Here is a 21,379-nt window from a genome sequence, read left to right as displayed (position 1 = left end):
GGTCTTGTGATGTGAACAATGTCCTGGTAGTAATTTTTAATCTATGTGAGTTGGCTAGACTTTATTGTTAACATTCATATTATACATTAGATTGTGGCACCAAAGAGGGAGCGTTTGGCTGAGGCAGAAGGAGAGGTAGCTGCTCTTATGTCAGTGGTGGAGGAGAAACGTGGACAACTCAGAGAACTTGAGGAAAAATTGGAAGTGTTACAGAAACGATTCTCACTCTCATGCCGAGAAAAAGAGAATCTCGAAGCAGAGCAGAAACTATGTTCTCTGAAGCTCCATAGAGCCAGAAAGCTTATAAGTAAGTGGTTTTTCAAGTTTCATGAATAGGTCATTCCAAAACCTAATGAAACACAACTCTCTTGCCACTAACCAGTACACAGGCTTAATGGTTGGTGTGGGTGCAGTACAGCTGGAGTAGAAAAAGAGTGTTGAAACTTAGTTTTTCAAAATTAAATGAAAAATTTATACAGAAAGTTTTACTGTTTCCCATGACTTGAACTTACTTCAAGAGGCAATTTGTGTATAATTTTTTAGGAAGATAATATTACATCAACATGAGTTCAGTTGTCATATATATATATATATATATATATATATATATATATATCCATCCATCATCCAATCCAACATTGCTGCATGAGAAGCGTAGGAGCCCAGGGCTAGGCAAGTTGGACTTGACATTTAAAAGAGAGTGACCAGCCTTACTCATCCCTGAGTGGCATTACGTGAGCAATAAACCCCAACCACCCCATGGATATAAACCTTCACTGGCTCAATCCAATTGAAGTGCCGTAATTACCCACTAAACCACCTGGTGACAAAATTTGGTTATATGGTTACCACCCGGCATGGTAAATGGTTTCCTGGTGTACAGGAAGCCATTTGGCTTGTCACTCAGTGTAGAGTCACCCACTGGCAGAAGGAAGAGGAAAGAATGAAGGAAAGAAAGACAGAAGAGGGAGTGTAAGGTCACCCGTAGGCAGAAGGACGAGGAAAGAATAAAGACAGAAAGACAGAGAAGGATGGAAGGAAAGAAGGATGGAGGAGAGGAGAGGGCAGACACTGGAGAGCAGCACTACATCGAGTGAGTGGATGGTGAGTGCCCCCACCTATATATATATATATATATATATATATGATGGTGTGTTTTCAGGTGGTTTAGGTGGAGAGCAGACTCGCTGGGAGGCAGCTGCTGAGGCTGCAAATAGGGACCTGGTGAGGCTGCCTGGTGACACTCTTCTTGCCTCAGCCTCCCTTGCCTACCTTCCACCCCACCTTCCTCAAGTCAGGTAAGTTGTTCATTCCCAGGCAATATTCTTTCATATCACTGGCAACATTTATACACTCTATTGATGTTCATCTCTTCTCTCCTGGTCATGCTGACTGTTTTTATTGGATAACATACACTGGAGATAACCGTGTCTCAGTTTACCCACTGTGCAGGGTATTATATGCATTTGGCCCCTTTTTGGTGTGTGTGTGTGTGTGTGTGTGTGTGTGTGTGTGTGTGTGTGTGTGTGTGTGTGTGTGTGTGTGTGTGTGTGTGTGTGTGTGTGTGTGTGTGTGTGTGTGTGTGTGTGTGTGTGTGTGTGTGTGTGTGTGTGTGTGTGTGTGTGTGTGTGTGTGTGTGTGTGTGTGTGTGTGTGTGTGTGTGTGTGTGTGTGTGTGTGTGTGTGTGTGTGTGTGTGTGTGTGTGTGTGTGTGTGTGTGTGTGTGTGTGTGTGTGTGTGTGTGTGTGTGTGTGTGTGTGTGTGTGTGTGTGTGTGTGTGTGTGTGTGTGTGTGTGTGTGTGTGTGTGTGTGTGTGTGTGTGTGTGTGTGTGTGTGTGTGTGTGTGTGTGTGTGTGTGTGTGTGTGTGTGTGTGTGTGTGTGTGTGTGTGTGTGTGTGTGTGTGTGTGTGTGTGTGTGTGTGTGTGTGTGTGTGTGTGTGTGTGTGTGTGTGTGTGTGTGTGTGTGTGTGTGTGTGTGTGTGTGTGTGTGTGTGTGTGTGTGTGTGTGTGTGTGTGTGTGTGTGTGTCTTGTATGCAGCTGGGGCTTGTCTTGGATGTCTCTGTTTGTCATGCCCATGTAAGCTCAGTTTGACTGTACTTGTTAACCGAATGCTTGTAGGTATTTGCTGTTGTAAATGTTAGTCAGTTTCACTGTACTTGTGACAGGAATGAGTTGATGTGTCAGTGGTGTGCAGCAGTGAGGAAAATGGAACTGGAGGTGACTGAACCATTCAATTTGGTGGCCACTTTAACCCCACCACTTCATATCCGTGCCTGGGGTCTGGAGGGTCTTCCTACTGATGCCTTCTCACTTCAGAATGCTACCATTATCAAGCACACTGTCAAGTGAGTTGCACCTCTGGTCTTTTTATTTGTGGTTATTCATCAAAAGTCCAACATTATCAGTGAAATGTAGTCTTTCATCCATTTCTGTACTGCATCATCAGGAGTGTAAAGACCCATGCTGGACTACATATTACTCATACATTCAGGCAAGGGTGACTAATCACTCATGCAACTGAACATGTGCTGGGTGTCATAATAATGACTAATAAGTAAAACCAATAACTCAAAGTCAAGTGGCCACCCCTAATGGGATTATGGTGTCTGGCAATAGATAGATAGAGAATAATCCACCTATCCACCCATCATCCAGTCCTATGTCGCCCCATAAGGAGCGCTGGAAACTGGGGCTAGGCAAGTTGGTCCTGACATTTAAGAGAGTGACCATCCCTGAGTGGTATTATGTGAGCAATAAGCCCCAACCATCCCTTGGATATAAACCTACACTGGCCCAATCTGATTGGAGCACCTTAATTACCCATCAAACCACCAGGTGTCATAATTTGGTTATATGGTTAATAATCATCATTATCATCATCCAGACCTCCTTTCCCACCCTAGGGGAGGATGGTAATAATAATAATAGTAGTAATAATAATAATGTTTGATCCTTTGTTTCTCAAAAGTGCCAGTTCTTCAAAAGAATTATCCTACACTCCAAACCTCTAAATAGACACTGACAAGGAGCTTACATGTGTTTGTGCTGTGCATCCTGGGTGGAGTAGCTGTGGCATCAACTTGGAAGCCAAACCTCCTCATACTTTCCAGTACATATCCTTGGGAAGAACCCTAGTCTAACCATGATTAGATGCTGTATACCACATGAGGTGTTGGACCCTTTCTTAGTGCATATACTTTTCCATACCTGTAGGATTGGCCCACAAAAGCAGTTGTATAACTGTGGTTGATGGGTCTGCTTGGCCAGACAAACAGGGGTTCAGCAACAACAACAACAAACTTTAATTATCTATCTATTGCCAGACACCATAATCCCGCAAGGGGTGGCCACAAACAAATCACTTCCATGTCTCCCCTGCCATTTCACTGCCCTGCTCCCAGATCAACTAACTAATAGTTCATAAGTAGTAGTACATCATAACAACTATCATCATCCAGACCTCCTTTCCCACCCTAGGGGAGGGTGGTAATAATAATAATAGTAGTAATAATAATAATGTTTGATCCTTTGTTTCTCAAAAGTGCCAGTTCTTCAAAAGAATTATCCTACACTCCAAACCTCTAAATAGACACTGACAAGGAGCTTACATGTGTTTGTGCTGTGCACCCTGGGTGGAGTAGCTGTGGCATCAACTTGGAAGCCAAACCTCCTCATACTTTCCAGTACATATCCTTGGGAAGAACCCTGGTCTAACCATGATTAGATGCTGTATACCACATGAGGTGTTGGACCCTTTCTTAGTGCATATACTTTTCCATACCTGTAGGATTGGCCCACAAAAGCAGTTGTATAACTGTGGTTGATGGGTCTGCTTGGCCAGACAAACAGGGGTTCAGCAACAACAACAACAAACTTTAATTATCTATCTATTGCCAGACACCATAATCCCGCAAGGGGTGGCCACAAACAAATCACTTCCATGTCTCCCCTGCCATTTCACTGCCCTGCTCCCAGATCAACTAACTAATAGTTCATAAGTAGTAGTACATCATAACAACTAGATGACCTGGCATTCATTTTCTGGGTGTATGGTTGCCCCCCAGCATACCAGATTGTGTCCTGGAGTACAGGAATTAATTTGGATTGTTACTAAGTGCAGAGTCACTTGTATGAAGCATTATTTCTACATCAACTCCCACCCTCATTTTGAAAGACATTTTAATTGTTCAGTTTTACTGATTATATCCATGTAAAACTCACTGTAGCATAGGCTTATACTTTTTTTCAAAAGCTGTTTATAGAAAAATATGGCATCAGTGTTGCCATGTCAAAACTGTGATTTTATGATACAGGTGATAACACTGTGTGTAAGTTCAAGTACAATGAAGAAACATTTTAATGGATGGTTTATTTTGTGTAAACATATGCAAACTTTGACATCTGGTCCTTGAATGGACCAACAGGTCTGTTGCTGTTTGCTTTCGATTTTTACTCCTTTGGATTCTAAACATTACCATAAGATTAACAAGGATATAAATAGTTTGTGCTGCCATGAGCATACCTTAGAGGAAATTTAAATTGATGTATCTTTGTTATTCTAAATATAAACTGATGTATCTTTGTTATTCTATCAGTTATTATGTTTGAACAGATGGCCACTGCTTGTAGATCCCGATGACCAGGGAACTCACTGGCTGCAGCAGCATGAGGCAGCCAATAATGTGGAGGTGGTATGGGAACAGGACTTTGACAAGTCTTTTCCTCGGACTTCAGGTGGTGCTCCAGTTACTGTACTTGAAGATGCTCTTACACGCTGTGTCCCACGGGGCAGACCACTCCTCTTGTTGGACCTTTCAGGAGATCCACCACTTTTACTTGCCAATATCATCACTCGCACCATCACAGAGGAAGGTGGGCATGGATGTATATGGTTTAAGATAAATTATTTAAGTGTCATTGCCTTTTTAACTATTACAGTACTTATTAATTATTTATTTTTTTTTTTTTTACCAATACAAGTGAGGTGGGTAGGATCCTGAGGAAAGTAAGAAAATATGAGATCATTAGCAGAGTGCACAGTATAATTCTTCATACATTAATTGATTTACCCTCCAATTCTTTAGAATGATTGGCTCCACCCCACAAGCAAATCCATGCACTGACAAATATGAAGAGGGATGTCAACCTCTGGAGGCATCTTTTAGGAAAAGGCTTCAAGTCACTTTTCATACCACACAAGCATTACAAATGATGATGGAAATTATCCCAAACTCAGAGAGCTGAGGATAAGGTGTACTGCTGTAGATGGGAGTGCCCATCAACCACTCATTCAGTACAGAGCAACTTTTGAGTAATTCTAGAGTGAGCAACAAATCAAATGGTTTCTTGCAGCCAAGGAAACTGTTTACTATGCTGAGTGGCAACCACACAGCAAAATAGAAGCTTGGTGGTCAATAGATGTACGACACTGTCACTGGGCATGAACCCATAAGCGTTTTCATTCAAGAGAAGGTTGGGGTTGTTTGCTGATTTAATGCCATTCCGGGAAGTGACGGGTCACCCTAAACCTTAAAAGTCAGGTTGTGGTTGTTTGCTGATTTAATGCCATTCAAGGAAGTGACTGATCACCCTAAACCTTAAAAGCCAGGACTAAGTAGGGTAGCCCTGAGCCTCCATGCTCCTGATGGGACAGTAAATGATTGGATGATAGATAGATAATGTACATAAAACAGAGGCTTTAATGGGAGTAAATGTTTGTGCAGCTTGGCCTGGAAACTTTATGATCATGTAACTGTATCTGTTTTCATTTGGTACCTGTTTGTTTTATGACTGGTATTCATCTGCAGTGGTTTACAGTGGCAGTACAGTATAAGGTGTTTTACTGCTCATGACTTAGTTCAGTCTTAGACTTTGGTTAGATAACAGTATCTCTCAAAAGTCAGCACTGATATCACTGAATGTATGTTACGCTGTACATTAACACATTTGTTTACTGTTAAATCATTTAATGTTATGGTTTGGGACACTGGAACCCCATCCTTGTGTAAGTATACAGTATTTTTAATACTGTATTCCCTTACTTCCCTCGTGCACCATAAGTTTTCTGTAAGTGTGTGTGACATGATCAGAGAAAATGCCATGAAGGCAGGCTGGACCCGTGCACAAAAGAAAACATTCCTCTGTATTTTAGTTGCCCAGAAATTGGTTATAATGGTATAAATTGTATACCATCATCCTCCCTTATGTTTATACTATACGATAAGCTAATAAAAACACACAAAACTGATGAGTAAAAGTACTGTGAAAGTACCGAAATGAGGTGAGAATACTGTTGTTCAACAGTGAAAATAACTGCCCTACACACTACCACAAAATTTTGCCTGCATAGTGCAAGAGCTAAGCTTATGTCTAGACACAGAAGTTCATGAGCTTTCACGTGGTGTTGTCGGAATTCTGGTACGACCAAAAGTTTTCAAGTAAATTGCCAAAAATTGTGCACCCCCTCCCCCCCGAACTGAGAACCGGGAGAATGACGGCTATTTGAGAATGTTGGCCTGGGAATAGATACCCTTCCCTATGACACACCAAATATTGACGCATTTAATGCTAAAACATAATTTTTGGTGAATATTTTTGTCCAGAATTGCCTAATTGGCATCCCTTCAGACCAACACTGATAAGTGCGTCATTGTGTGTCATCGGTTCCTCTTCAGACAAACACCGTTTTGACTAGTTTTGAGTCATTGTGTGCAAAGGGGTTAAAATTCATGTCTCTTAGAATATATCGTGGAAGTAAAGGACTGAAAAATGGTCAGATCTATGGAATGCATGATGCATTAACTACTACAATGAAGTACTTTTCCTTAAAGAAAAATTAATTTACTGTAATTATTGTTTATAACACACTGCTCAATGTAAAAAAAAGAAAAGGAGTGAGTGAGAGAGGTAAGACTCCTATACAAACAGGTGGTGAACCCTGAATGCAAAAGAAATACAGTAGTAAAACAGGATGGTTTGTAATGAGCACTCTACTAGAAACTCTCCTGGAGGTAACATGTTGTGGAAATGGCACAGTCTGCCAGTGTGGGCATGGATGTGGTAGTGCGAGTAGAAACTGAATATATGATGCAGGATAAACACTGATAACACTGCTTGAGGCATCCCTGCAACTTATGAGAAATTGCCTGGTGGATTAAAAGAGGAACATTATATGTGGACCACCCTGCATACTTGAGCTGCGTAACCAAGTGTTTGTATTGCAACAAGCGAGACCTAAGTTACACTAAGTACAGAGTACTGAATATTAAGAGTCCAGTAATTGGCCCCATGTCTGATTGTTATTGAGCCTTTTTTTTTTTTTTTCCAGGAGGAATGCAGGTGGTAAGTGCTGGTGGACTGACATTGCAGTTTAACAACAAATTTCGGCTCTACATGGCTACCCGACAGCCTAGACCTCACATCTCCCTTGAAACTGTGGCTTCGCTCACAGTTGTCAATTTTACAGTGACTGTTGAAGGCCTCCATGACCACTTAAGACAAATTCTGGTTAAAAAAGAGAGGTAAGTTTGGTAACTGGAACCTCAAGTAAAGTAAAAAGTACAGAACAGTATACTAAACAGTAATGACCCCTAAAGTACTTAGTATAGTGGGCTCGCACAGTACGTGTGATCACAGTATGCGAATAGCATAGTACAGAGTGACCAAAAACCATAACCATAAAACTCTGAATGCGTGAGTTTAGACCACAATACGCGAGGCAGAAGCAAGGAGTGGCCCCAAACAGCTATTTTCCCAGACTATGCAACCCCCCCCCCCGCACAATGCACCCATTGTGATGTTAGAGACTCGTGGGGAAGGTGCTCAAGAAGAGTCTACAGTAAGATCCCGCAAATAACGACTTTGACAATAAGGTTTTTGGTAATAAAGGTACGTTAGAATAGATACCCAGTTTCTATAATAATGTTTGGATTCACTTGAATAACAGTTATTTTGCGAATGCCAACATGTTATACTGCAAATATGTTCATAACAAGATGAGGAATGAAACAGACAAACAAGAAAAAATGAAGGAAATTGCCAAAAATGTGAGCAGTAGTGAGGAGGAGATGGAGGATCCTCCCCTCACCACCTCCTCTGACTTGCCCACCGCCATCCCTTCCACCTCCACTGCCCTACCTGACTCACCTGCTCCACCTTGCATACCTGCAACCCCCACCATAATGACTGCTGCTGCATATCTTCGTCAAAGCCTGGAATAATACAACACTGGCAACCATTAAACACACGTGGTGTGGCCGGTGTGGCGGGGACATTCGTGACTCTAAGTGTGTTACCGCACCTTGGAACCCCTGCTATTCAAGTCCATCAGGCCTGTCGTCTACTGTTTTTAATGTGACTGCCCATATTTTTGTTATTTTCCCTATAACTGTAGTATATGTCTTAAATTTTTTTCCCTTTATTATATCTCTAAGGTTAAATATAATATCAAGGGTTGAGGGGGTCCTGTCCATATGTTACTTTTCCCATAAGATTATGTATTCACAGTATGTGAAATCACAATGCGCGAGGTCGTGGAGAGACCATCCACTCACGCACTGTGCGAGTCCACTGTGCTTGCAAAAATAATGCATCCACACTGTGACTGTATACCTAATCACTCAGGTAGGAAAGAGAAGCACAATGATTGTGTACTATGATTAACCAGATACTTAAAATACATTGAAATAACCTCTCTGCCTCAGTCAGATTCTCCTTCCTAGCAGCTAGATGGACAAGGCATGCATCGCATACGGTACAGTATTTCAATTGCTGTTTACAGCAGATAGCTATTGCCCAGTACATGATAAATGTGTACTGTACTGAACAGTAACCCCTCCATATTCACAGGTAAACTGTTACCCTAGGGTTCCGCGCATTCAGAGCTGCGCGTTCAGAGATCTATAACTTCTTATAAAATTCCAGTGTGTTAACCAACTTGCCTACTAAAGAATCTAAATGACCCCAGCTAAACTACATAACCCCATGGGACTGATTTAAGGCCAAGTGATGAGAGGCAGACACTGGATAACCGATAACCATAGTAAGGGACTGGATGTGTGAGCTCTCCTCTTCATTCCTGGCCTCTAGCAACAGAGAACCATCACCCTGCAAGGACACCTTGGGGGTAAATCCACATGCTGTAACTAAACTGTTGTGAATCTGAAAACAGTTCAGGTTACAGAGAGAAGTACCATCAGCCATTTTTAGTACCATGTATTTTGTATGACAGTGTTTCACAAAGACACCAGATAACAGCTCGATACAGTATAAGGGACATCTGGATTCGCAGTTTTGGCAGATGGCCCAGAGGGTAAAGGATTGCCAGCCAGAGAGTAACCAGGTGATAGTGACTCTTACGGCTGGTCACCGACCACATGAGTGGCTATGGAAGTGTTTAATGTATCCAGATGTACATATGTGAGATGTAAAAGGGCACCAGGAGCCAAGAGAAACCGCTCACCAGGGAGTGAGGGGACCAAGTGTGGTCTGATGGAAGTGGGGTACCTCGCCCCAGAGGGTGACCCAAAAAGGACACTCCGTGATGGGAATGTTTGCTCCCACCAGTGCAAAGACCCCCTTCTCCAACACCCCCCAGCTCAGTCACCCAACCAACCAACTCAGGACAGCACCAAGGCGACCCCTCTGGAAGGCAGCACCGATGACCCATATGGGTAACCTATGTTTCGGGCAGCACTCAGTCAGACTCATCCACAACCCCACCCACATGGGAGACCCTGCCAGATGTCATTACATCCACAGGCAGGCTTGTGGGATCACAAGGGCTTGCAAGCCCCCCACACTGACAAGGTGGCTGCCCAAGCAGGGGGGAAGTTGTGGAAGCAATAAAGTCAAAATGGGGAAAGCCCTAGGATTTGATGGAAAATGTGGTGAAATGTTGAGGCATGGGGGAGAGATATTAGTAGAATGGATGTGGAAAATGTGCAGATTGGCCTGGGAGGAAGGTAAAGTCCCAAAGGATTGGAAGTCACATATAATTACTCCCCGCACAAAGGAAAAGGGGAAAAAGAAGTGTGTGGTAATCAAAGGGGCATTTGTCTTCTTAGTGTAAACGGAAAAGTATATGGTAGGATACTTATTGGCAGAGTCAGGGAAATAACAGAGGAATTAGTTGGAGAAGAACAGGGAGGTTTTAGGAAGGGAAGAGGATGTGTAAATCAGATACTCATTCTTAGATCTTCAACGGAAAAGTTTCTAGAGAAGGGAAAGGCGTTGTGTGTGGCCTTCATGGATTTGGAGAAAGCATATGACAGGGTGGATAGACAAGGATTGTGGAAAGTATTAAGAATATATGGAGTAAATGGGAAGTTGTTGAATCCCATGAGGAGTATGTATGGGGGTGATAAGGCTGCAGTATGTGTGGACAGTGAACTGAGTGAACTTTTCTACTTGAAGGTTGGATTGAAACCAGGATGTGTCATGTCTCCATGGTTGTTCAATCTGTATATGGATGGGGTTATGAAAGATATACAAAATAGGGCAGTGGATGTTGAAGCAGCCCTAATGAGAGAGGGCAGTGCTTGGAAACTCCCTGTACTGTTGTTTGCAGATGATACTGTGTTGTTAGGTAGTGGATGTTGAAGCACTCCTAATGAAAGAGGGCAGTGTTTGCAAACTCCCTGTACTGTTGTTTGCAGATGATACTGTGTTGTTAGGCTGTGGATGTTGAAGCAGCCCTAATGAGAGAGGGCAGTGTATGCAAATTCCCTGTACTTTGTTTGCAGATGATACTGTGTTGTTAGGTGAAGACAAAGGGGAGCTGCAAGGCTTGGTAAATGAGTTTGGAAGATTGTGTAAGAAATAGAATTGAAAGGTGAATATAGGGAAGAGTAAAGTTATGGTCTTCAAGAGAAATGAAGTCACTGAATGTACAGTGAGGCTGGATGAGGGGGAAATGGAAAATGTGAGTGCATTTAAGTACCTGGGTAGTGTGATGAATAAGTTTAGATGGTGAAGTGCTTGAAAGGGTACAAGGAAGAAAGGTGCTGGTTCTTTAAAAGCAGTGATGAGAAACAGGGAAGTGAGCATGGAAGTTTTTTTTTTTTTTTTTTTTTTATGTGTCCAACTCTGGGCATAGGCTTCACAGCCTGCTTTCAAGGCCCAGTAGTCCTCCTATATACCGCACACCTCTACATGAAGCTTGGACCCTGTTGGAGGGACACAAGTCAAGAGTGAAAGCAGTGGAAATGAGTTATTTGAGAGGAGGATGTGGAGTCACATGGAGAGACTGACTGGCAAATGAAGAAGTGAAAGAGCATTGTGGTGTGGATGTGATAAGAAGCATTAGGAAATACACAATGAGATGGTTTGGCCATGTGGAGAGGATGGAGAGTGAGAGACTGATGAGGAGTGTGTACATGAGTGAGGTGGAGTGGGGGAGAGGGAGGAGGAGGCCAAGAATGAGATGGAGGGATGGAGTGGACAGGTATAAGAGAGAGGGGTGTGTGAGATGGAATCAGGGCAGTGAAATGGCGGGGTACAGGGCGACATGGAGGTGATTTGTTTGTGGCCACCCCTTATGGGATTAAGACATCTGGCAATAGATAGACAGATAGATTTGGGCATGCGAAGAGTTGCCACAAAGTTTGTTCCAAAGTTCCTTTCACATGAACAACAAGCTCTGCTGATGAATGTTGCTCAAGACATGTTGAATATGCAAATCGCGATCCAAACTTTCTGAAGACTGTTATCACTGGAGATTAGACTTGGGTGTATCGGTACGACCCAGAAACCAAAGCAGTCACCTCAGTGGACGCATGCAGAGTCACCTCAGCCAAAAAAAAGCATGGCAGGTCTGCAGCAAGGTGAAATGCAAGTTAACAGTTTTTTTTACTACCATGGTCTCATGCGTCACAATTATGCACCACAAGGTAAGACTGTCAACAAATATTACCACCTTGATGTTATCCGTCATCTTCATGATGCAGTGTGATGGAAGAGACCAGACCTTTGGAAAGTGGCAAGTTGGAATCTGCATCATGACAACACCCCTGCCTATTTTTCTCAACTGATTCAGGAATTTTTGGCCGAGCACAACATCCCACAGGTCCAGCAGGCTCCCTACTCACCAGACATGGCTTCGTGTGAATTTTGGTTATTACCCAAGCTCAAAACTCTGCTGAAGGGTCCCCGATTTGAGATGAGAGAAGAGATCATGACGAATGTGATGAGGCATCTGCAGGAGATACTGAAAACCTACTTTGGAAAATGATTCAGGCACTGGAAAGAATGCTGAGCTACATGTATCAAGTCAGAAGGGGCCTACTTTGAGGAGGATAAGTGTCCTAGCTCAACAGGTCACCTATTTATTATTTTAGAGCCTACGTTCAAATACTTTCTGAACAGACTTTGTATGTTGAGAGATGAGCCCCATGTTTTAACAGTTCTCCTATTAGTACTTTTTTTTTTCTTTATGGATCCTACCTTGCCCCATCTCAAAGTTGGGATTAGACTTAAGATGATGATGTGGATGATGGTGTGAATGCACTTAGGTGTGGAAAGGAGTCCAGAATTTTAAAGACTTGATTGATACGTAAATAGATGTTTGACCCAGTTTCTTAATTACAGTACTCTGTTGATTGTTTCTCATGTGTGTGTGCAAGCATGCAAATGCAACTGTCATGCACTCACCTGATGTAGTGCTGCCTAGTTCTTCCTTCATCTTTGTTATTCTGTTTGCCCTCCATTCTTCCTACCTCTTTCCTTCCTTGCTATTTATTACTCTACTTTTCACATCAGTTGGCTCATTACTGAGTGACAAGTCTAATAGTTTCCTGCAACCTAGGAAGCCCTTTACAACACTGGGCAGCAACCATATAACCATATCATGGGGTGAAGTGGAGTCTACTATGGTTATCCTCTTAACTGGGTGGAGATGTATGTACATACAGCATCACCCAGGAACCAAGGCTTTATATCTTTTCCTGTGTCTCACTATGGTGAGGTGGAGTCACTCACAGGGAAACATCAGTTCACTGCATGGGATGGACCTGGAGGGGCAGTTGCTTGCCTGTGGCTGATGAGTCTGCTGGGCCAGACAGACTGGGGGTGATCAACAGCAACAGTAATGACCCACTCTACTCAAATTATGTGCCGGATAATTAAGTTAAGAGTTTGATGATAATTATAAATTGGAAGTAAATGTACAAATGAGCATTATTATTGACAGTCTACAGAATGTTATGTAGCTGGTTCTTGTTATTATTTACTTTGTTCCATTCATATAGGCCAGAACTGGAAGATGAGCGCCAGAAGCTGGTGTTAACAACATCCTCTCATCAGCGAGCCTTACAAGAAACAGAGGAATGTATATTGCACACACTTTCATCAGTGCAGGGGAACATTTTGGAATCTGAAGAAGCCATCTTGATATTACAAGAAACTAAAGTAAGGACTGGATTCTGTGTATATAAATGGTGGCTTACATGTAAACTGCATATTTTGTGTGTGTGTGTGTGTGTGTGTGTGTGTGTGTGTGTGTGTGTGTGTGTGTGTGTGTGTGTGTGTGTGTGTGTGTGTGTGTGTGTGTGTGTGTGTGTGTGTGTGTGTGTGTGTGTGTGTGTGTGTGTGTGTGTGTGTGTGTGTGTGTGTGTGTGTGTGTGTGTGTGCAATAAAGAAAAAGTATATTGTCTGGATGCTACTAAATCAGTAATGTATGAGCTACTCTAACCTACCTTGTAATTAACAGCCTATAGGTGCATGATACAAACAGAAATAAAAGATACTTCACACACTAACTGTTTTGAGACCTCTATAACACTACTCTTTCACCAGCAAATGTCCAACGAAATCAAACGAAAGCAGGAGCAGTGCTTGGAGACAGAGGCAGCACTTCTGGAGTGCTGCAGTCAGTATGAAGCAGTATCCAAGCCTGCTGCTTCACTCTACATCACACTTGCCTCTCTCTCATCAATTTCACACATGTACCAGTTCTCACTCAGCTGGTACATAAACCTCTACATATCAGTTATCGAGTCCACGTAAGTGATGACATGGTTTTGTCTTATTTGCCACAGGGTATTGTACTATCAAATAATCCTACAGTGAAACTGTTAAATATACTAGTCATATTGCTTTGCTGCCTTTTCTTTTTTCTTTTTTTTTTTGTGTGTGTGTATTTATATAAATGTAAATAGTTGTAGTAGTAAAATACAGGATTGGAACTTAATTTGTGTTGCCTGTCTCCATATCTACAGTTATCTGGTGCGGTTTTAGCCACTGATGTTCTTTGCTCATATCACCTTCCCTTGCAAATTGTTCCTTTGTTTTTAGTTTTTTTTTGTTTTGTTTTGTTTAGGAACAACACCTTTATGCATCATTTAGACATTTATGCTTCCTCCAGTTATATTCATGTCCTCTTCATCCATCATATTTCACAAAAAGATCCTCCCTGCCCACTTTTTCCAGTCTTCATAAGTCTTTAAACATCATAATCAAATCTCTTTCCTCCTCTCTCACTTAAGGTTGATAACTGTAATTTCTCTTATCTTCTCCTCATACAACAGCTGTTTCAAGCTTAGCATCATCCTTGTGGTCATCATCTGTACCTTTTCTATTTTATTAATGTGTTTCTTTAGATATGGTGACCATACCACTGTAGCATGATCTTGGTCCTATCATGGACACCAATATCTTGCTACAAAATCTCCTCATCCACATACTCAGAAGCGACTCTCATGTTGCCCAGCTGTTAATATGATCCTCCAGTGTTGTGTTCATGTGCTTTAGGTCTTGGGTCTTTCTCCTCCTTGTCTTATTAATTCTCTCACTTCACATTTTGCAATCACAATTAAATCCCTTGGCACTAATTCCCATTCATCCTGTTCACATTTATCGCTTTTCAACCTACCTCACAGCCAACAAAATCTCCACTCTCCTAAATCCTGCTTCCAGTGCTTCTCCAGCATAAAGCGTACATCCACCTTCCTTCTGATCATCATCCCACCCACCTCTCCTGCTCTTTCCCTCATCCCCACATTCAAAGTTGCAAATTAAGCCTATATGGTGATTTTGGTTCTGTAAGCTTGCTTTTATTTTAATGATGTACTGTCACTTTAAATTTGTGTATCTGCCGCCATATACTGCATACATTTTTTAGAGGGAAGAGCTCTGTAGTGGAGCGGCGTTTAAGTCTGCTTCAGGAGAGTCTGGTGAACCGGGTGCATGAAGCTGTGCAGCGTGGACTGGCTACTTCACACAGGCTCCCCTTTGCTCTGCTCATCGCACTCCATGTCCTTAGGTGATCATTCTTCCTACACTACTGGGATCACACATAACAGATCTTGAGCTACAGGACTTTTCAAAATATCATCAGCTTACATTTGCATCAAAACTTCAGGGCTTTTTGGTTGGTAGTCACAAGATTAGATAAACATTACCATGCAGCAACTTTTGTTGCTGACTTGAACTTAAATGTTTAGTTCCTGGGTGTGAAGGTATAAAGAAACTATTTGGTATGGTAATGACTGACTCTTTAAAAAGAAGTAAGTAAAAAATACAGCAGCATGGAAAGAGAGAAGATGAATGCTGTATTGGGGAACTAATGTGTCATATGATGCAGATATCAGTTGCACTGGTGTTTGCTACTGGGAAGAAAAGACAAAATACTGTGATAATAAACTTGGTGGGTCTAGGCATCATTCAATCTTTTGTGACTGCATGTTTTCTAATGTTACATGACACATACATTTGAAAAAATAATAATAATAATAAGTTTTATGAGTAGGGATTGGGAGGTCAGATTAAAAAAAAAAAAAAAAAAGTATTGGCATCTGTTCTTAATGCACTGCTTATGAATTTCAGTCTTATTAGTCAATCACGTTATAATAGATTACTCTCACTCTTGACCTTTGGATGATAAATGAATAAAGTAAAAGAAGTCTTGTACAGTATATACTATCAACCTGGTAATACATGAAGGTGCTCCCCACATGATCCTACAGAGGTGGTGTACTATATATGTTCCTTTTTATTTGGTAAACCCATTGTATGCTTCAGCACTTTCAGTGGCTCACAGAAAATGCTGGTACAGTACAGGTGCATCAACTTCATAGGATGAAATGCTGTCAGTTATGATATATCTCGAACAACTTATACAATGAAGAAAATATATATATATATATATATATATATATATATATATATATATATATATATATATATACATATATATATATATATATATATATATATATATATATACAGTATATATATATATATATATATATATATATATATATATATATATATGAAGCCTTTGTGGTACGGTGGTAGAGTGTGTGATTCGTACACGGGTGAACCAGGGTTCGCGCCCCGCCAGGGTAATAAACTTTGGGAGTGTTCACCCGGCCACGTACTGCATTGGCGGACACAAGGGGTGCTGTGGTTGAACCAGTGTCGCTTACTATAAAGTATGCTTGCACCCAGTTGGCTTGCGCTTGCCGATTACACTTTGTTCACAGACTACACACACATCCAAAGCCACTCCAACACTACAATTACACTTACAAGTGCTTCTCACCCTACATACAATCTCTACCAGACAGCCTAAGCCACTTGGAGGAGATACATTGGCTGTATCGTCCCGACTTTGGTTGGGATAGGCCGGTCCTGCAGTGGATACTTAAACGGCTGCTGCTGCTGATGATGATGATATATAAAATATATATATATATATATATATATATATATATATATATATATATATATACAGTATTTTAGTTTTATACTGAAACAAAATGAAGTTTGGCTGAACTGTTAACAAAAGTTCCCCATTCTCATCCATCTGACAGAGTTAAAGGAGATGTAAAACCAGAGGAAGAAGCTTTGTTGTACCATCTTGTAGGTCACAGCAGTAGTGGTGCTCCTCCCTTGCCTAGCTGGCTTCACCCCTCCTTGATGCCAGCATGGCCAATACTCCACCATCTTTTTCATCTTCCCACCTTCCAAGGTATATTTATTATCAATTTTAGCCAAGATAAGTCATAAGTTTCATGTATATCATACCTGCAAACTGCATGCAAATAAAGTAGGCTTACTATATGGTAGTAGCCCATGTTGCCATGCCAGTTAGACAGTATTAAGAAGTATCAAAAAGTTCCGGAACTGCTAGCTGTTAGGTAAAGTGTATGAGATATGTCAGCATTCAGAGAAAAGTTCCTAGATATAGCCTTACTGCACATTCATGAACTCCTAGCTGGCAAACACATTGGTCATGTGCTAGTGCTGTTGTAGTGAAGGTGGGTCTAAGCTGTCCACTGGGATGTCTCATTTTGAATAAAAGCCCAATCTGAGTTCACGTGCAAGCTAATCAGGAGTGATGCATAACACCAAGGAGAATTGAGTGCCTGAGTAGTGTTTTTGAACATGCGAGGCAATGTGATCTAGGCCCAGTTAGGAATTTATTAAGCTCAGTAGGTACTACGCCCTGAAAGAACAGTAAATTAAGTTTGATATGTGGCCATCTTACACCAGATTTCTTGCAGGTTTGGAGAAAAGCATGTCAAATGAGCCTGAAGCTTGGGAGTGTTTTTTGTCCAGTGCATTGCCAGAACGGTCTGTCATGCCATCTCTTTGGAATCACCTGGCGCATCTACCCTGGCTTATCATCATTGCAGCACTGAGGAAAGACAAGGTATGCATCTATACCCCATATAAATTAAGTCTGGATAGGGCAATGACTTGAAAGTGATGAGACTTCTCTCCCTTTATGTATAAGTAGGTGGCATGTGCTACAGCTTGCCAAGTGAAGATCACATTGCATTTGACATGTGCATACATCCTGAATAGAGCATATTAGACAATATTCTCTTTATCATACCAAGTTACGGGTACTTCTGTAGGTCATCATTCATCATCTTCGTTTAGCGTCCTTCTCTTCCCAGTGCCGAGGTTGGATGTGATAAGAGTTGTCTCAATCTGTCTCTGTCCTCTGCGTCTTCTACTCTTATATTTAAATATCACATATATCTTCTGTAACCACTTGCCTCCAAGTTCTCCTTGGTCTTCCCACTGGTCTCCTCTCTTCTACTTCCAGCATAATAGCCTTTCTCAAAATGTTCTATTGCTCTCCTCTGCGCAAATGACCGAACCATCTCAGTCTCATTCTTCAAATCCTATCCTCTATGCTCTCCACTCCACATCTTCTCACCTCCTGATTTGACACTCTGTCTCTCCACTTCACTCTTGCCATATACCTCAGCATTCTGTGATCATAAGTCAACAGGAACCTCTCCAAATTTGCTGTCAGTGCCCATGTCTCTGCAGCATACAGCAGCACAGGTCTGATGCAGGCGCAGTAGATCCTTGCATGGTGAACAAGTAGTATCCCCTGGTTCACAAACAGACTGGCCAACTCTCTCCACTTTCTCCAAGCGCTTGTGATCCCGGTCCTCACTGCCGCCTCTGCTCCGCCCTCACAGCCCATGGTGTCACCAAGATAGAAGAACTGGTCTACCACCTCCAACACACCACCCTCCAATGCTACCTCCAGTGGTCTCACTACTGGCCCTCTAACACATGCTGGGCACCTGAAGTTTCCTCCAGCTCTCCTTAGGGCGCGTCCACACGTGTACTCAAACATATGTTGACAGCACAGCTGGCAACATATTCGGGAACATGTTTGCAGCAGTATTTGGACAGATGTATGCAAACATGTTTCAGTGCAGCTTCGAACACTGGCAGCAGAGGTGTTGGGATAAGTGTGTCCATATGAGGCAGATGAGACTTCATCATGATGTTGCCAACATGATTTGGATGCTGCTGTTCCAAACATGCTTGCAGCATGTTCATTATTGTGTTGCTTACATGCTGCCAACACTTGTTTGAGCACAAGTGTGGACACGCCCTTACATTCCTGAGTCCAGAGCATCTGCCATGGCACCACTTTGAGTAACCTGAACACCACACAGAGTTGACACCTACTCCCCCTCCACACACTCCACATGGATACCTTCCTCTCTGCTGTCTCACTGCTGGCTCCCTTCCTACCACCATCAATTTTGTCTCTGATCTGTTAACCTTCAGTTTTCTTGTTTCCATTTCTCTTCTACACTCCTCAAACAACTCCACAACTCTCACCTCTGACTTCGCCATCAACACCAGGTCATTTGTATACATCAGCTGCCATATTCTATCACTTACCACATCTCTCGTTGCCTCCCGCATCACTAGCACAAACAAAAGGGGGCTTAACGCCAACCCTTGGTGAACTCCAACTCCATTGCCAAACTCCTCCGATGTTCCTGCAATTGCCGTCACTCTCAACCTTGAATTGTATACAGTGCCATCACCAGCGCCACCAGTCGCTCGGGCACCATCTGCCTCCTCAGTGCCCATGCAATTGCTTTCCTTGGCATCCTATTGAAAGCCTTTTCCAGGTCCACAAATATATGAAACAACTCCTTCTTCTTCTCTCCATACTTCTCCTGTAATTGTCTCATAATGAAAATGGCATCCAGTATTGACTTGCCCTGCTGAAATCCAAACTGGTTCTCGTCAGTCTTTACGGTCTCCCTCAACCTTGCCTCCAAGATCTCCCAGACTTTCATACTGTGCTCCAATAGCCTCACTCCTCTATAGTTCTCACATTTCTGCATATCTCCTTTTCCCTTACAGATGGGGATGGTGTAGCTTTTGCCCCACTGTTCTGGCACTCTGCCTTCCTCTACTCTCTTCCTAAACATCATCAACAACTCTTTCTCTCCTGTTTCTCCAGGTTCCCCTCAACAGTTCACTAGTGACTCCAGATGGACTTGGAGCCCTGCCTCCCTTCATTCCTTTTAATGCGTACTGGATCTCTTCCTTTGTAACCTCCATTATCGGTCCTTCAACTTCTCGGTCCTCCTCAAGCTGATATTCATTCTCCTCATGCAACAACTGATGGAAATACCTCCTTCACCTTTGCAAAATTCTTCCTCCTCCATGATAATGCTTCCAGTTTTGTTATTCATGAATTTTGCTCCAATGATATACTTTCCTTCTTTCCTCGTTTGTTTTGCAATTCTGAACATGCATCTCACTTCCTCTTCACTATTCAGACTCTCACTCCACTTCTGCCGTGCTTGTGTTCTTGCTGCTGCCAATGCTCTCTTGGTTTGGTTTGCCTTCTCTGTGTAACTTCTTTTACTTTCTTCTGTTTTGTCTCTCTGCCATCTTTTAAACACCTCTTTTTTCTCTTTTATAGCCTCTTGCACCTCCTCATTCCACCACGAGATCTCCCTCTCCTGTCTTCCTTCACCTGTCACTCCACACACTTCCTTTGCTACCTCCATTAGAGTATTGTACTTCTCACTTCGTCCCAGCTGTGCTATTCCTGATCCAATCTTTCAGCAGCTTTTGTTCAAATATTCTTGTCCTATTTTGTTCCTTTAGCTGTAGGTATAAATTAATTATTCTGGTGGTAGGTATAAATTAATTATTTTGGTTGTTATGGTAATCCATAATCTGTACCTGATATGATGTCCAACATAATGGCTTTATTCATTTGCTTCAGGTACATACTGTATTAAATTTTTTCCTCTCCTTTGGCTTTATTCATTTGCTTCAGGTATGTACTGTATTGAATTTTTTCCCCTCCTTTTACACGGTCATTACAGTACTAAAAGATAATAAGACTCATCCCACACTAATTGTTACACTGACGAAGAGTGACTAGTTGAGGGAACTGATTGCTACTACTTTCTCCTCTACTTCTGATGATGCTTGAGTAGTCTAGCTCCTGGCCCCTAGGCTCCAGGTGTGACAGAAAAAGACTGGATGATGGATGGGTAGATGACAAGTTGTCAGATAGGTTGTATGAAGTGCACATGTGTGGAAAGGTTGTGCTGTGAAGTAAAGCCGGGAATATGAGGGCTTGAATGGTAATTAATGAGTGTTTAGGCCATTTCACTGAGTATGTTATTGATTAGTTTTCTATGTCATTTTTTTTTTTTTCCTTCCCTCCTTTCTCATCCCTACCTTATCCCACTTGTTGGTGCTAAAAAGGAAGCATGACGAAGACGACCTGTTCTGTACCTCACTAATGAAAATTTTAGAAATTACTGCACTATTCATATTTTTTCAGGTAACCTGGGCTGTAAAGGTGATAATTGAAGAAGTGATTGGATCACAATTTTTGTTACCTCCAATAATGGATATTGAGAAGTATCTGGATATGCCTGTTAATACAAAACCTGGGATCCGAGCCCCTGTCAGTGCCAAGACTGTGGTTCCACTCTTATTGGTGACTGCACCAGGCATTGATGCTTTGGGGGAAGTACTACTGCTTGCTGGGAAGAAACCTGAAATTAAACTGACAATTGTTTCCCTTGGCCAAGGACAAGTAAGTGCAATACTATGCATTAATGCATTACTGTTAGCTAGA

At 42.1% G+C, this 21,379-nt stretch overlaps 1 protein-coding gene across 1 annotated transcript in view; it reads left to right on the top strand.

Moving 5' to 3' along the window:
- LOC145408021 (dynein axonemal heavy chain 7-like) overlaps positions 1–21,379 on the top strand; it is a 152,696-nt gene that overhangs the window by 114,415 nt on the left and 16,902 nt on the right. The window contains exons 52-62 of the mRNA XM_080278821.1: positions 91–307; positions 1,163–1,298; positions 2,166–2,345; positions 4,613–4,872; positions 7,328–7,520; positions 13,245–13,404; positions 13,792–13,997; positions 15,116–15,256; positions 16,809–16,966; positions 17,502–17,650; positions 21,080–21,337. Coding sequence (XP_080134947.1) covers positions 91–307; positions 1,163–1,298; positions 2,166–2,345; positions 4,613–4,872; positions 7,328–7,520; positions 13,245–13,404; positions 13,792–13,997; positions 15,116–15,256; positions 16,809–16,966; positions 17,502–17,650; positions 21,080–21,337 — 2,058 coding nt within the window. The remainder of the gene's footprint in view (positions 1–90; positions 308–1,162; positions 1,299–2,165; positions 2,346–4,612; positions 4,873–7,327; positions 7,521–13,244; positions 13,405–13,791; positions 13,998–15,115; positions 15,257–16,808; positions 16,967–17,501; positions 17,651–21,079; positions 21,338–21,379) is intronic.

This window comes from Coenobita brevimanus, chromosome 75 (assembly GCF_032717465.1).
Source record: "Coenobita brevimanus isolate Jiangsu-jjx chromosome 75, ASM3271746v2, whole genome shotgun sequence".
Classification (NCBI taxonomy): Eukaryota; Metazoa; Arthropoda; class Malacostraca; order Decapoda; family Coenobitidae; genus Coenobita; species Coenobita brevimanus.
The sequence above is the reverse complement of the archived record's forward strand: the minus strand, read 5'-3'. Positions and strand labels throughout refer to the sequence as shown.